Source organism: Mastigoproctus giganteus, chromosome 3, assembly GCF_048544385.1.
Source record: "Mastigoproctus giganteus isolate SK-2022 chromosome 3, ASM4854438v1, whole genome shotgun sequence".
NCBI lineage: Eukaryota > Metazoa > Arthropoda > Arachnida > Uropygi > Thelyphonidae > Mastigoproctus > Mastigoproctus giganteus.
This window is the reverse complement of record NC_143577.1, coordinates 102,524,931-102,540,307: the sequence shown is the minus strand read 5'-3', so window position 1 is coordinate 102,540,307 and position 15,377 is coordinate 102,524,931. Positions and strand designations below refer to the sequence as shown.

General features: G+C 36.0%; 1 protein-coding gene across 1 annotated transcript in view; it reads left to right on the top strand.

Moving 5' to 3' along the window:
* Positions 1-15,377, top strand: part of LOC150088193 (uncharacterized) — a 295,820-nt gene that overhangs the window by 124,193 nt on the left and 156,250 nt on the right. Inside the window, exon 4 of the mRNA XM_090370066.1 lies at positions 10,639-10,740. Within this exon, the coding sequence (XP_090226192.1) occupies positions 10,639-10,740 (102 nt within the window). The remainder of the gene's footprint in view (positions 1-10,638; positions 10,741-15,377) is intronic.

The window sequence follows — 15,377 nt, the reverse complement described above, 5'->3', positions numbered from 1 at the left end:
GGCCACAGAAGCCGATGCGCCAACAACTAACTAAAAAAAAAAAAAAAAAAACTTAGTAGTCAAAGAGAAATAAATGTGAATCGAATCATGTGTAAAAAAGATAGTAATCTAGCTCCAACTAGATCCGTAATTTTAATATTCAGCACTCCAGATTTACCATTCTTAATTAAAGCTGGCTATTTAAATTGTTGGATTTGATCTTACATGCTGAATGCAGTTTGTTGCTTCAAATGCAGATGGGAAATATGGTCATTACTAGCAGGCATGTCGAGGTGATGCCATCTGGCCCTTCTTTAGATCTAAGGGTATACTCAAGCAGATTGCTCAGTCACAACCCCTGCATTCCCAAACTGCAAAGAAAGTTACCACCTTTTTCCAATGCTTCCAAAACTCTGGATCTCCCACCTATATACACCTATTTACAGAAACTCTGAAATAGACTTATCAATCTGCTCACCATCAGTTTTTCCAAAAATGACATGGTCATTGATAAACAACCCTCTGCACAGCAATCACTTTACAATCATCTGCTTATTTCAAACACTGGTAACTACATCACTTGCAGGTGGATCATTGATCCACTTGCAAGTTTAACAAGAAGAACTGGGATAGCTACTTCATCCAAGTCCATTTAGATAGGAGTTATGTTTAACATAAATCCTATCTAAATGGATTGTCAATGTAATTACCTGTATTACTAATCAGATACTAACCTGTATTACTAATCAGATACTAACCTGTATTACTAATCAGATACAAATTTTTGTTGTTTTATTGACTTAAATTGGCATATTAATTTATTTTCTAAAAGTAGCTTTACATTCGTAGTTATGATACTTTGTAGATTATTACTTAGTATTGGTAAGCGTATCCAATCCATGTGTTTCACAAGTTTTTGCAGGTCTGGCTAATGCTAAGTTTTTGTTTATATTTAGCCGTTTTATTGACTTAATTGTTATATTAAATTATTTTCTATAAGTAGCTTATAGACCTAGTCAAGCTCCTTTGTTTATTTTGAATTTTGATAGCACGATTTTGAAAGTTAATTAATACTTTGTCCATAGATTTACTATTCATAACTTGCCACCATTGTTATACGAAACAATGTATATCCTGAACTAGATAGTGTAAGGTTTAAGGTAAAACTAGATAGCAAAACACATAGCATGGTATTAGAAATCTGTTAGCTTAGTATAGTATAGTATTATCAATTAATCAGTAAAATTTCTTAAGCTTCTTAAACTTCATTGTCAATTAAATTGAACTTTTTTAACTAAATACAAATAATGACTTAGATTTTACAAACATAACATTATTAATTAATACATATAACTTGATAGGAGATATGGAAGTTATAAAATAAAATTTGGAGATAATACTGGATACTGAAAAAAAAAAAAAAAAAAAAAATATATATATATATATATATATATATATAGAGTTCTACTGCATTGGTGATTTAAGTTTAGGGTTATAATTTTGTATTGAAATTGAATCGAAATCAAGACTCAGACCAGAGCAGCAAAGCAAAAGGCTCAAGCTAATGGGAGTGGTGTGGTGTGGCTCAGGGGAGAACTGAGGGGGGGGGCAGTTGTCCTCTGAATCACAGCCTTTTAAAATGTACTGCTTTTGCTGTTTATGGAGCAATCAGGGACTTTTTTTTTTTTTAAGGAGCATTAGCAACTAAGGCCATATTGCTCCGGGATATGTGGTGGTCATTCCCTGACCTTCCCACATCCTCCGTATTTGGTGGTGACTGGCTCGAACCCCAGTCTAATCAAGAAGCATGTGCTATGCACTGCTGCTCCTGCCCACCTGGCCACGGAGGCGCCTTCATGGACGTGACATGATATTGCCAAGGGGAATGTCTTTGTGTGTGCACGATGTAAGGAGTGTGAGGAAATGAGGTGGCAACTCAGTGTTGTTATGGGACTATATGAGATCTTGAAGGACAGTGTAGATACCCTTGAAGGATCTAAATTGAGGGTCCCATCAAGCTCTCAGCTTCCCACATCAACACCAGAGCTTGCACTTGAACATCACACAACACAGCGGCAATCCCCAAGGCAGAATGTGCTGGTGCCACAGGAACTAGTAGTTGTCAGTGACTCTATTGTCAGGGAAGCGGGGAACATATTGTGCAAAAAGGTTAGGTGGAACAGGACCAGGGGCAAAGGTTGATGGTATTGTAGAGCAGATATCATCTTTTAAGGGCACAAAAGGTGATATTGTTGTACACGTTGGCAATAATGATATTAAGAGTAGGAGACCGGCGGAATTACTTAACAAGTACAGGTCACTGTTGAAAAAAAGCCGTGAATTAGGGTTGAATTTGAAAGTGTTTAAATTCTGCCCAGACACGATAGGAGGGAGTATATGATGAGAGCCTTTTCAATCAAATCGGCCCTAGAGAGAGATTGTGCAAGGCTCATGGGGTAGAATTTTTCTCAGCCTGGTCTGTGCTTGTTAACAGGAGAGACTGCTTCTGCAGGGATGGGATACACATAAATAGAAAGGGTGCAAGAATATTTGCTGATGCTATCGAGGCAATGTTAGTGAGTTGGAAAACTGCTAGCTTGGGGGGGGAGATACAGGGACTAATATATTAACAGTAGCCGCTGGCATTGAGGTGTATAAAGCCACTGCTCTTCATGGACGAACATAAGGGGGCATAAATTCAAATTAAGAAAAGACAGATGTAGAATAGATGTGCGGAAATTTGCCTTTAGCCAGCGGGTGGTTAATTGCTGGAACAAACTTCCATCTGTCGTTGTGGAAGTTGATAGGTTGAATAAATTTAAGGAGGAACTGGACAGGCATTTGGAGGGAATGGTGTGATTTTTTATTTTTTTATTTTTTTTTTTGTCTGATAAGCTCATACACATGCTTTCTTGCATCACATGCCACTACTACTACCACTACATGGGCTGTGTTAGGGTAGCTAAGAATAGGAACAGGTGCATGTGTACCTGAATGCACACCAAAGTAAATAAATCCGATGAATTTGAGGTATTGGTCAAAATATCAAAGGCAGATATTGTTGGGATATCAGAGACATGGTGTCACATTGATAAAAGAAATGCAGAAATGGAATTTTGGGAGTACAATGTGTACTCCCAAATGTGTACAGGAAGGATAGACAGGATAGGAAAGGAGGAGGGGTTAGGAGGGACAGTGCAGTGTCGAATCAGTTTGATGTAACATAAGCACTGGGAAAGCAAAATTGAGCAACATCAGAATCTAATGACTCTATGAGTATAATAAACAACTGTACAGAGAAATAGAGTGGGCCAGTAAATTAGAGTGTCTTATAATGGGGGATTTTAATTTTCCGGATATTGACTGGAATTTGTGGGTTGGTCACTCACACACACACCAGCAAGGCTTTTGTGGATTTATTGGATGATTGTTTTCTACAGCAGCATGTTTGGGAGGCAACTAGAGGGAGTAATACTCTTGATCTAATTATAAGTAGTGATTCTTCATGCATTAAAAATCTGCAGAAAAAGGAACCACTAGGTGGCAGTGATTGCAGTGTTCTGAAGTGGGATTCACTCAAAGAGGTAACTACCATCAGGGGTAAAGGGAAGGGTTTTTGCTTTTGTAAAGGCGACTACGGTGGTCTGAGACAGTATTTAAATTCTATACAGTGGGACCAACTGATGATGTTACCAACAGCAAATTCAAAATTGGAAGCATTCAAAGAATTAATCTTGGAAGCTACTTAGGCTTTTCATACCAACTAAGAAATATTGTACAAGGTTTAGGCCTAAATGGATGTCAGATGAACTAATGAGACATGGCAGAGAAGGAAGGGGATGAATCAGATTGGTCCACTTGGTATCGATGGTTCAACTGTTGATGATCCTGTTCAGGTAGCTAACAAACCAAATGAGTATTGCATCAACATTCACACATGAGGAGTTATTCAGGGAAGGGAATGTCAGAAGTGAATTAAACTCTGGCAGTGAGGTAGAGGATTTTATAATAACTGAGAGCAAAGTGGAGGATAAATTGTTGAAGATGAACATAAGAAAGGTGCCTGGGGTGGATGGAATGTAATCAGTTATATTAATGGAGGCAGCAAAGGAAGTAAGCAAACCGTTAGCCATAATTGTGAGAGATTCTTTGGACTCAGGGGAGGTGCCCATGGACTGCAGATGTGCAAATGTGACCCCAATTCACAAAGGAGGATCAAAGGGTAACACAAGTAATTACAGATCTGTTAGTTTAACTTCTGTCACTAATGCAACACAAGTTAAACTAACAGGAAAATTAATGGAGGCACCGGTTAAAGATGCACTGCAGAATCATCTAGACAAGAATTCAGTTATAGCTCGGACACAGCATGGGTTTGTTAAGGGGAAGTCTTGTCTGACCAATTTGATTGGATACTATGATGTGGTCACAAAGGAACTGGATGCAAAGAATAATTTTGATATCATATTTTTGGATCTTAGAAAGGCTTTTGATACTGTTGCATATGGAAGACTGCTGCACAAATTGAAGCAGTGTGGCATTGGAGGCAAATTGCTGCTATGGATAAAGGGATGGTTGAGTGGGAGAAGACAGAGTGGTAATCAATGGACACTGCTCTTCATGGACTAATGTTATTAATGGAGTCCCTCAGAGTTCAGTGTTGGGCCTATTGTTGTTTTCTGTATTTATAAATGATATTGATGATGGTATATCAAGCTTAATATCCAAGTTTGCAGACGATACGGTCAGCAGGGTTGTTGATGACACTAATAACAATCTGCTGCTGCAACAGGATCTAGAAAAGTTGAGCACATATGCTGAGAGATGGCAACTGAAGTTTAACATTAACAAATGTAAACTACTGCATATGGGAAGCAGTAACCCCAGAGTAGCATATCAACTATGTGGTACTACACTGACAATGGCAGAGAATGAAAAGGACCTGGGGGTTAATTGTGCAGGCAGATATGAAGTTTTCTGAGCAGTGCAGACGTTCTGCATGAGTAGCTCATGGTGTCTTGTTAATGATATACAGGAATTTTTCTAGTAGAGATAAGGTGATTATCCCCTTGTATAAGGCAATGGTCAGGCCACACCTTGAGTACTGTATACAGGTCTGGAAGCCTCATTTTAACAATTATGTAGAGTTGCTGGAACGAGTACAGAGAATGGAAACAAGATAGGCATTGAATTTATGGCATTGAATGTAACAAAGGGTTGCTCTTATGAAGAAGGGCTTAAGTGTTGCAAATTACAGTGTCTGGAGGCAGGACTGCTGCGATCCTATGTGCCGCCAGTAATCAAATTTTCTGCCCCAAAATATTTGGATTAAAAAATAAAATAGCATTCATTTATTGAAAAAGAAAAGAATTACAAAATATCTCACATATAATAGAATGAAACAACAAGCAAAAATAACAAAATCGTTCTGAATTTCTGTAAACAAACTTTGAATTCTAAATAATAGTAGTCGTATTATATCACAATAATAAAATAAAAGGAAAATTATAATGTTAAAAAAAAACTATACAAATTTATGTTTCCTTGCTTTTAAGAAATGCGAATTTATTAATTATTTATTTCATATATGTGTTTTATTTTTTCCAAAAGGTTATTTTCTATTGAATTTATTGCCAAATTAGAAAGTACTTGTTGAGACATTGTCGATTGTAAATAATTTTTGATTAATTTTAAATTTGAAAAACTCATTTCACCTGAGGCAGTTGAAACTGGTAAAGTTAGAAAAATTCTTAGTGCAACTGCTACATTCGGAAAATGTATCTGTATAATCGTTTTTAAAAATATATTGTAACGATTCAAATGGAGTAATATTATCTTTAAGGGTAGGAAGAAGAATTTCTTCATACAGCTTAAGGGTAGTGAAGAAGAATTTAATAAGTATTAAAAGTGAATTATTTGTTTCATTCACTGTATTTGGTTTTTTGTCTAACCTCCTGTTTGCTCACTCTCATAACCCAGAATCTGGAAATTACCAGCGTCAGAGGCCTAATTACAATCAGAACTTGTGAAGCTAATAATTATAGAACAATTTTATCAAGTAGGGAATTTGTTTATGGCATTGAGTGCGGCATCACAAGGTTCTTTGTATGTGCCATATTTGGGAAAAACCACATCTACATGCACAAATCTACAGGTCTGTGCAGGGTAATATCTGTCATCGCTCAAATTTACACAGACTGGGCCAGACGGCCATTCAGGCAGCCTGCGCTATATACACACGCTCCGGTTTGATTGCACAAACCTGTGCAAGAAAGCCAGAGCGTCTGTAGATACCCTGTGCACACGCCATTGGTAGTATTACCACCAAATTTGGATCCACTAAAACTGCAAATAACAGAGCTTATATCACCAAACCAGCCGTCATGCTAATTATTCAGCCATTGAATTCAGAATTTCTTTCTCGATTTCTCAGTCAACATTCGCATTCACATATTTATAATACTGAAACAGGTTCTGCAGTAATATTAACAAAACTGAATTCCAGTTATAAACTATTATTAATACATGAAGCTTCAGCCATTGAATGATTTTCCGACTGAACCTCGCAGGATAACATCCTTTTAAAACATAAAATTTCTGGCGCGAGCGCACTAACCATACACCACGGGAGCTAGAGTTAACCTTTATAATACTCAGAATTTCTTTCTCGATTAAATGAACCAACTGATGACGGAACTGCGAAACTCCGTTAGGACTCATGGTTCTTCTCATTCTTACTTTCATAATCATTAATTTTGTGTATGACGATCCAAGCAGAAAAGAGTGCACTTTTTTGCCCTTCGGGAATTTTTTCATATTTTTTAATTTCCCATTTTAATTTCTTCATTATATTTTAACCATACGGATTAGGAGGTAAGTTTCGTGATATTTATAAGCAATGCTAAAAAATCGAAATCATATAAAGAATTGAAGATATAAGCATATGCTAACAAATAAGTTGCACATGGTAACACAAACAGTACTTACCCTGAGAAAAAATTAAAATACAGTATACAGTATGGTCAGTCCTGGTATAACACATGTTTAAACTACACGAATTCGATCATATGTGATTTATAAATATGGAAACGATGTCGTATATGACACGAACCGAATTCGCTTGTCGTGACTCGCCTCTATGTTTACAAGAAATGGCAGTTGACCTCGGGAATAACCCGAACTGAAAGAAGATAAGTTTCTGAAAATGTATTTATGTTTTTCGTATGATTGAAGATTTCAGTGAAGGGGAAGCACATTTCACCATAATAACATAACATAAACTCCCACAATTCCAGCTATCAGTATTATCACAAATGCAATTAGATCGAGTTTACTACCTGTTTATAACAGATTTCACTAGCAGGAATGCAACTGGAAATTGTTTTTATTGTTTTTTGGTAGTGACCTCCAGAAATGTGTTGTAGTAAAATGTGAGCTAGCGTGAGGTAATAATAGTGTTTCTGTCTTTACTGCTTTGTTTATTTAGTTCCTACATGCGAGCAGCTTTGTTTAATATGTATCAAGTGTGCCTCCTCATTTTTGTCCTTTTTATACTGTAATTGTGTTTCATTCCCTAAAAATGAGTAAAATACTTGAGAAAAGTGCGAAAAGGAAGCGTGCTGGTGAGGATACTACAGATTCAGAGAGAAAAAGAAAAGCAATATCGATAGACTATCAAAAATTTGTACTGGGGGAAAGCTTATGGCAGCCTCATACAAGTGTTTATGGCCAAAATCACATCGGCCTCCTGCCCACCGGGGTTTCCCCGGTAAGCAGGGGAAATTTTTCATTTTTCAGTTCTTTCATTTGAGCAAAATGAAAGAACATGATATTGCACGTATTGCTAAATAGAAAATTTTTCTTTAAAGAAGTTCATTAATTAAACAGAGGTCCTACTTGTATATGTCAAAAGTTTTTTAGTCCCCTCTTGATCTTCCGCCAGTAAGCGACGCTTACCTTGCCTACCCACTTGCGGCAGCCCTATCTGGAGGCTAGGCACCTGCGAGGTGATCTGATTGAGGTGTATAAAGCCTTGAATGGTTTGAGCATGCTGAAAAATGATGGGATTCTTCCTCTTGCTCAGAATAATCGCCTTAGAGGTGATTATTTGATTAAATTCAAATTGAGGAAAGACAGTTGTAGGATAGATGTGGATAAGTTTGCCTTTAGCCAGCAGGTGGTTGATTGCTGGAACAAACTTCCATCTGTCGGCGTAGAAGTTGATAGCTTAAATAGATTCAAGGCAGAACTAGACGAACATTTGGAGCGAGTGGATGGGTGTAATGAGAAGGTTTTTTTTTTTTTTTTTTGGCTGATGCTATATAAACTTGCTTCTTGCATCATGTGCCTTTACTAATTCTAAAAAAAAAATCCAATTTCACACATCCATTTGCTCTAAAAGTTTGTCCAGTTCTTCCTTGAATTTATTTAAGCTATTAACTTGCCCCTTCAGGTTCATAATCTGAGCGAGAGGAAGAATCCCATCAGCATGGAACCTGCTGAACTGATTCAAGGCCTTATACACCTCAATCAGATCACCTAGCAGGTGCCTAGTCTCCAGATGCTGCAATTTGCAGCACTTAAGCCTTTCTTGGTAAGAGGACCCCTTTGTTCCCCTACCCAATCTTGTTGTCCTTGTCTGTATTTGCTTTAGCAACTGTACATCCTTCCTAAAATGAGACCTCCAGAACTGTATGCAGTACTCAAGGCATGACTTGACCATTGCCTTATACAAAGGGATAATCACCTCCTTATCCCTCTATCAATATTCCTGCATATCATTGACAAGACTCCATGACCTGCTCTGGGGGAAAACTTGTAGCAGCCTCATACAAGTGTTTATGGCCAAAATCACGCCGGCCTCCTGCCCACCGGGGTTTCCCCGGTAAGGCCAATCCTTACTCTGGTAACCTGTCTGCACTGCTTAGAAAACTTCATATCTGACTGCACAATTACTCTAGGTCTTTTTCATTCTCTACCAACCTGAGTGTAGTACCGCAGAGTTGATATGTTACTGCGGGGTTACTTCTACCCATATGCAGTACTTTGCATCTGTCAATGTTAAACTTTAGTTGGCCATCTGCCCAGCTTTTCTATATAATGCTGTAGTAGCATACTGTCTTTACTGTCATTAGCAACCCTGCCACGCTCTGTATCATCAGCAAACTTTGACATTAAGCCTGATATACCTTCATCGACATCATTGATAAATATACAAAATAACAATAGATCCAACACCGAACCCTGGGGGACTCCACTAATGACATTAATTATTAGTGAAGAGCAGCTGGTAATTAATGGGCACTGAAGAGCAGTGTGCATTAATTACCACTCTCTGTCTTCTCCCACTCAACCACTGTTTTAATCCATTCTCATATTTACGTATCTTATATCTATTAGAATACTGAATTTGCATTTAATCTTCTTACTTACTTAATTTAATCATCATGTTCTAGTATAGATAGATTTGTGTCATGTCCCACTATAGATGGAATTGCAAATATTCAACAAGTATTACATATTATAAAACTGTGATTCGTAGGTGAATTGGCCTTGGCAGTTCACCTTCATTTCCCTCTTCCTCTCCCCCAAACCAGAGAAATCCCTCTACTTTCAGCCCTTTGCTTTGCCTTGCTACTCTAGTCATCATTTTACCCTAAATGGGTAAAATGATGTGAATTTTTCATTCTGTGAATAATTAGAAATTAGAAAATAATTAGAAATTAGTAAAGAATGAATTTTTCATTCTGTGAATAATTAGAAACTACTTTTGGCTAGCTGTTTGCTTTGATTTTCTAGTCTGAGGCATGATTTTAGTTTAAATTTCCATTGAATATACCACACTAAAGAAAAAAAAAAAAAAATAGAGGACAGTATGTAAATCCAAGGATAAATAACCAAATACTGAGTTGTAGAGGGAAAACTTTCACCTTCAAAGCTTTGAATTAAGTGTAAAATAAGGTAACATCACCGACAATGAGAAGGAGATCTAAGGTAACATCACCGACAATGGGAAGGAGATCTGTGAAGTGAATGAACTGCAAATTAACGATTCTGAGATATGTAAGCACAGTAATAACATTAGACTACACTACACTATTCCTAGGTTATGCAATAGAAGTCTGTACTACACTATAAAATTATATTATGTATTATCTTATACAGTTGTATGTATATTATATACATATAATATGGGAATACACATGTTATATATATGTATTTCCCTACTTTTAGCTAGCTATTTCCCTACTTTTAGCTAGCTTGTTATTTTATATATATTGCTCTAGTCTGAGGCATGCTTTCAGCTAAAATTTCAATTAAAAATGACATATTAAATTAGGGATGTATAAGTACAGTAATACTGTTATACTATTCCCAAGTTATGTGACAGTAATATTTTTTATTTTTATGTTTTTTATTGTAGAAGGAGTATTTATTTGAGTATTGTTCATCTGCATTTTTAAAATTTATCTTTCCAAGAAAAAATCCCCACCTCCTGCATGCTATACTAAACTTTATTTTTTAAACCTTACTCTTTGGGGCAGGACTCCTTCTCCCCTAATCCTACAAAATAAAAACATTTGTGATGTAAGAGAGGATTTTTACCTTGCCAGTTGTGTGCAAACCCTTATTTTATAGCAGGGTTTTTTCTTTTTCCAGATATATGTTTCGCTGAAAGGATTCAGCAAGACACAAGAATTATTATTTGGAATCAGATGTCCCATTCAAAGTTTGCCATTTCTCATCCAGCTTGCTTCAGTGGTAAGTTCAGATGGTTACTATTGGAGTTGGAGCATAGGTGCAATGTTTTGAACAGATGTTTATTACACTGCAGTGTTCTTCCCAGGACCTATTGAATGGGCATACCGCCCGTGAATTTAACTAAATGCCTGGCTAAAATTTAAGTGATTCTTGTGGTACCATATGGTACTGCTCACTGATCTCGATTAATATTAATTCGAACATACTATGCGATAGAGTTCGATGTGACAGGAGCATATAATGTTAAATTATGAAATTAATTTTTGCTCTGGATCACTTAAGTCACATTTATAAATAACAGAAAATTTTATAATATTGTGTGTGTGTGAGAGAGAGAGAGAGAGAGAGAGAGAGAGAGAGAGAGAGAGAGTGTTTTTAAAAAAATACTGTAGTGAATTTAGATTTTTTTTTTTTTTTTTTTTTTTTGTTTGCCCTATGAGCATATAATGTACATACAGTAGTTAGAAAGTTACTATCTATTTTTAACTAGTTTTCAAGTATTCATGTATTTTGAAAATTGCAACAACACTTTGTCTCTACATATGGAACGTGAAATGGTGTATATATATATATACAGGTAGTTCCCGACTTTACGAGTTAATTTGTTCCTAGCCCGCGCTCCTAAAGTGAAAACTCGTAAAGTGGGAATTTATTTCCCATAGACATAATGTTAAAAATAGGGGTTATTTTATCAACAATGAAATTAGTTAGCGAATTAGTTTATGTTTAAACAATGATTGATTTATCCAAAGAAATAAAAATGTAGTTTGTAAAATCAAGCAAATTATAATAATAGAGAAATTATTTATGACTTACAAATGTTAAAGAATGTTTATTTTTCACCATCATCATTGACTAAATGCACTCGTTGATCACTCGTTATTGGCGCGGCACTCGCTGGTTTGTTGCACAAGGAGTAGTCTTCTTCAGAAATGCTTCAAGAGGCATTTATTTCCAAGATAATCTTCTCTCTTCTTTTTAAATTTCAACAGAATGCATAAGCATTTTTTTAATGGAACGCACAAATTGCAACTAACACGATTTGTGCGGAGTAACAAGTTTACGAAGCTTAAAAAAAAAAAAACAGAATCAAGAGAAGATTCTAAAAATTTATGTTTTTTATAAGATTGAAGATTTCAGTAAAGGGGAAACACATTTCACCATAATAATGTAAAAAACCACACAATTCCAGCTATCGGTATTTTCGCAAATGCAATAACATCGAGTTTACTACCCATTTATAATTGATTGCACTAACAAAAAAGTCCAATAAACCAGAAAGTGCAAATTGTTTTTATTGTTTTATGGTCATGACCTCCAGAAATGTGCTTTAGAAAAATATCACAATGCCATTCAAAATTGGTTCTTATAACAGAACATATGAAATGATGAAAGTGTAGTGCATTTTAATGATTTGAATTGGTAACTAATACAATTTACATTATAAAAATGACCTTTTAGAGAGTTATATTACGAAAATTTCAACTTCCGAGGTTGTGGAATGAATTACCAAAACACAATGTGTTATTGGGTTCACATTATGATATTTTCACGATACGATGGTGTCTCTGGAACGGATTAATATCGTAAAGTGTGGTACAACACTGTATTGTATAGATACGCATGTGGTTTGAAATGCAAATTTATGAATGTTTAACATTCATTTTTTGCAATTAATGTTCATATTTTTGATGTTGTTGATACTTGATACTTGAAAAAAAAACAAACAAACTTGTAAACCCGGGAACTTGTGAAGTGGGAACTACCTGTATATATATATGTATATATGCATATGTTATATATAGGGGTCCGGAAACTTTTTTTGATTTTTGAAAGGGTCCGTAGATCCCAGTAGTTTGGGAACCACGGAATGTATTGCTGTCTGTTGTTTAAAAGTAATAGCAACTGTTTTTGTATTTATGATAGTTCCAAAACTCAGTTTAGGATTTACAACCTTTCAACAAGATTCAAGGTATTGTACTCTTACAAAAGCAGAAATTGAAGAAGTTCTGGAATTTGCACCCAGAAGTTGATATTGAATGAAATTATGCATATATAACTGTAGAGGATAAAATGACACTTTTTTTTACTTCTTTCTTTATGAAAAGAAAAGATTTTGACTTTATTTTTGACAATAATCTCAGTCTACTGTTGGCTATAAAGTCAAAATGTGAAAAGTAAAAGCATTTAAGTATATATACGAAGTGTAGCCATTAATAATGAGACTGTTGCAATAAAATAAATATAATGAAATATTTCGTACCTTATAAGTTATACAATTGCCTTGGGATTGTACATACTGTTCCATGTGTTTCTTCCAAGCACAGAAACATTTCTGGAAGTCACCTTCTATAAGCCCTTTTAACACTTTGGTTGTTCATTTTTTTCTGAATGTCTTCAGTTGACTGAAAATGGGTTCACTTAAGTATGCTAGGCAACTTATGTTGCCAAGAAATGTTTTAATGGGACTTGAACCAAAATGACTGTTCCACTAAAAGAGTTATTTATGCCCATTGCCCACTATTTACTGAGTTCAGAAAAACCTACACAGAAAACTCAGTGAGCTGCCATGCCCATATCGTACCTCCTTGTGCTTTAGCATTACAAAAATCAAGTAGTAAAGTAACTACAATCGAGTAAAATTGAGTAGTAAAGTAAAGGAAAAATTGACCACCCAGTGGTAGTATAGGAAAATCTGAAATTCGAAATCAAGGAGGTACCTGACAACAGTGTTTGGAATTTTTTTGTGGAGGAAGAAATGGAAAAGGCCAGTATCTGTACTCCACTTCCCCTACAAAAAAAAAAAAAAAAAAAACAGAAAAAAACAAGAAAAGAAAAAACGATAAATCCAAGACTGAAAAAATTAATCCTGTGGTATACTTTGGAAGCCAACTGACTGATCCACCAAGTAATGGCTAAATTAATGCAGTGGAATTGTGGATTCTGGCAAAATGCAGAAGGCATCAAGGCACACCTTCAAAAACATGAACCAGCTTGCTTTTGATTACAGGAGACTTAGCTAAAGGCAAATGATGACCCCTGCTGTGCTAACATTACAATTATTTATAAGGACACAATTGTGGATGGCCTTGCTCATGGAGGAGGAGGAGGAGTCGCTATCCTCATGGGCAACCAGACTCCATTTTTTGCAACTTACAACCAGCATAGCGGCAGTTGCAATTCACCTTACAGTGGGGTTTTTATTAACAGTCTGCTCTATTTATTTGCCACCTGAGACTATCCCCCAGATAGACTTTGATGATCTTGTTATGTAGTTGCCTCCCCTTTTCTTACTTCTTGGGGATTGTGATGGATATAACACCTTGTGGAGTAGTGCTGACATCAATGAAGGGGGGAACGAGTCATGAAGCATTGCTCACTGGTTATGACTCCCCCTTCTAAATGTGGGAACAAATACCTTCTTCCACATGCCCACTACATTTTCTGCCATTTATCCTTCTATGTCCTCCCCCCTTCTCTCTTCCCTTCCTCGCTTACTTGGGAGGTGAAAGAGCACCCATATGGAAGTGATCACTTCCCTGTGATTACCATAGTCGTTAGTGAGAAACTGTCTTCCTTTTAGGTTTAATGTCATGAATTAAGTCATTAACCACATTTACTACATTCACATGTAAAGACTGTAGTCATTAACTACATTCACACATGAATTCTTTAAAACTCCATGCATACATGAATGTAGATGCAAAATATTTATTTATTTTTTAGCAACCTGTACAGACTCATCAACAATTAAACTGTTTATATCCATTGGACATATGTGATTTTTATTGTTTTTCTTCTAGTTCAAAGAATTCTTTACTATCTTCCTTTGCATTCTTAGCCTCAGTTGAAGTGGACTTTAGAAATTCCTCTAGGTTATTGATAGGAATTGAACCCAGACCTCTCAAAATGAGTGACAACTAATAAAACCATTATACTGTCATGGAGGAAGAGTTCACTGATGGATGATTACAGTAGGTTTTCAAAATATGCAAGCTCACAGTATGAAACCCTGCTCATACATATCTGACCACTGTGTTTATGTTTTGTGATTTGTAGTTAATGGCTTGTCTGTTTTTTGATGGCATTTGGCAACATTTGACAACAGACAGGAAGGATGACGTAATGGATGCACAGATTTTCATTTGAACGAGTAAGATTCTGAATCAGAACTAGATGATAATGTGTGTCTTTAGCCTAAATGCATACTTTTCTAAACGCACACTCTTTATGAGGATGGACTTGTCCTGGCTGTACTTTATTTAAGATTTATGTACATTCAGTTCATGCAAACATTTTTTATGTACAAGCATGAATGGTTTACTGGAGTTTAAACTTTGTCTAGTTTTAACTTAGTGGAATAGTTTCTATTGAGGAATCCCAATTATGGGAATTCTCACTTAACAGGGTACCTGGAACCTAACCTTTGCATACTTTGAAACCCAGCTGTATTGCACATTGTTTTGATCAGTAAAGGTATCATAGTAGTGCAACATTCATATATTCTTAATCTGCTAACCACTTTCTCAGTGTTTCTTGGGTAGCAAACATTGGTTACTGTGTGTGTGGATATGCATGCTGCTTGATAGACTAGTAAGAAAATGAATCTATCAAGATTACAGTATCTATGTTTGAAT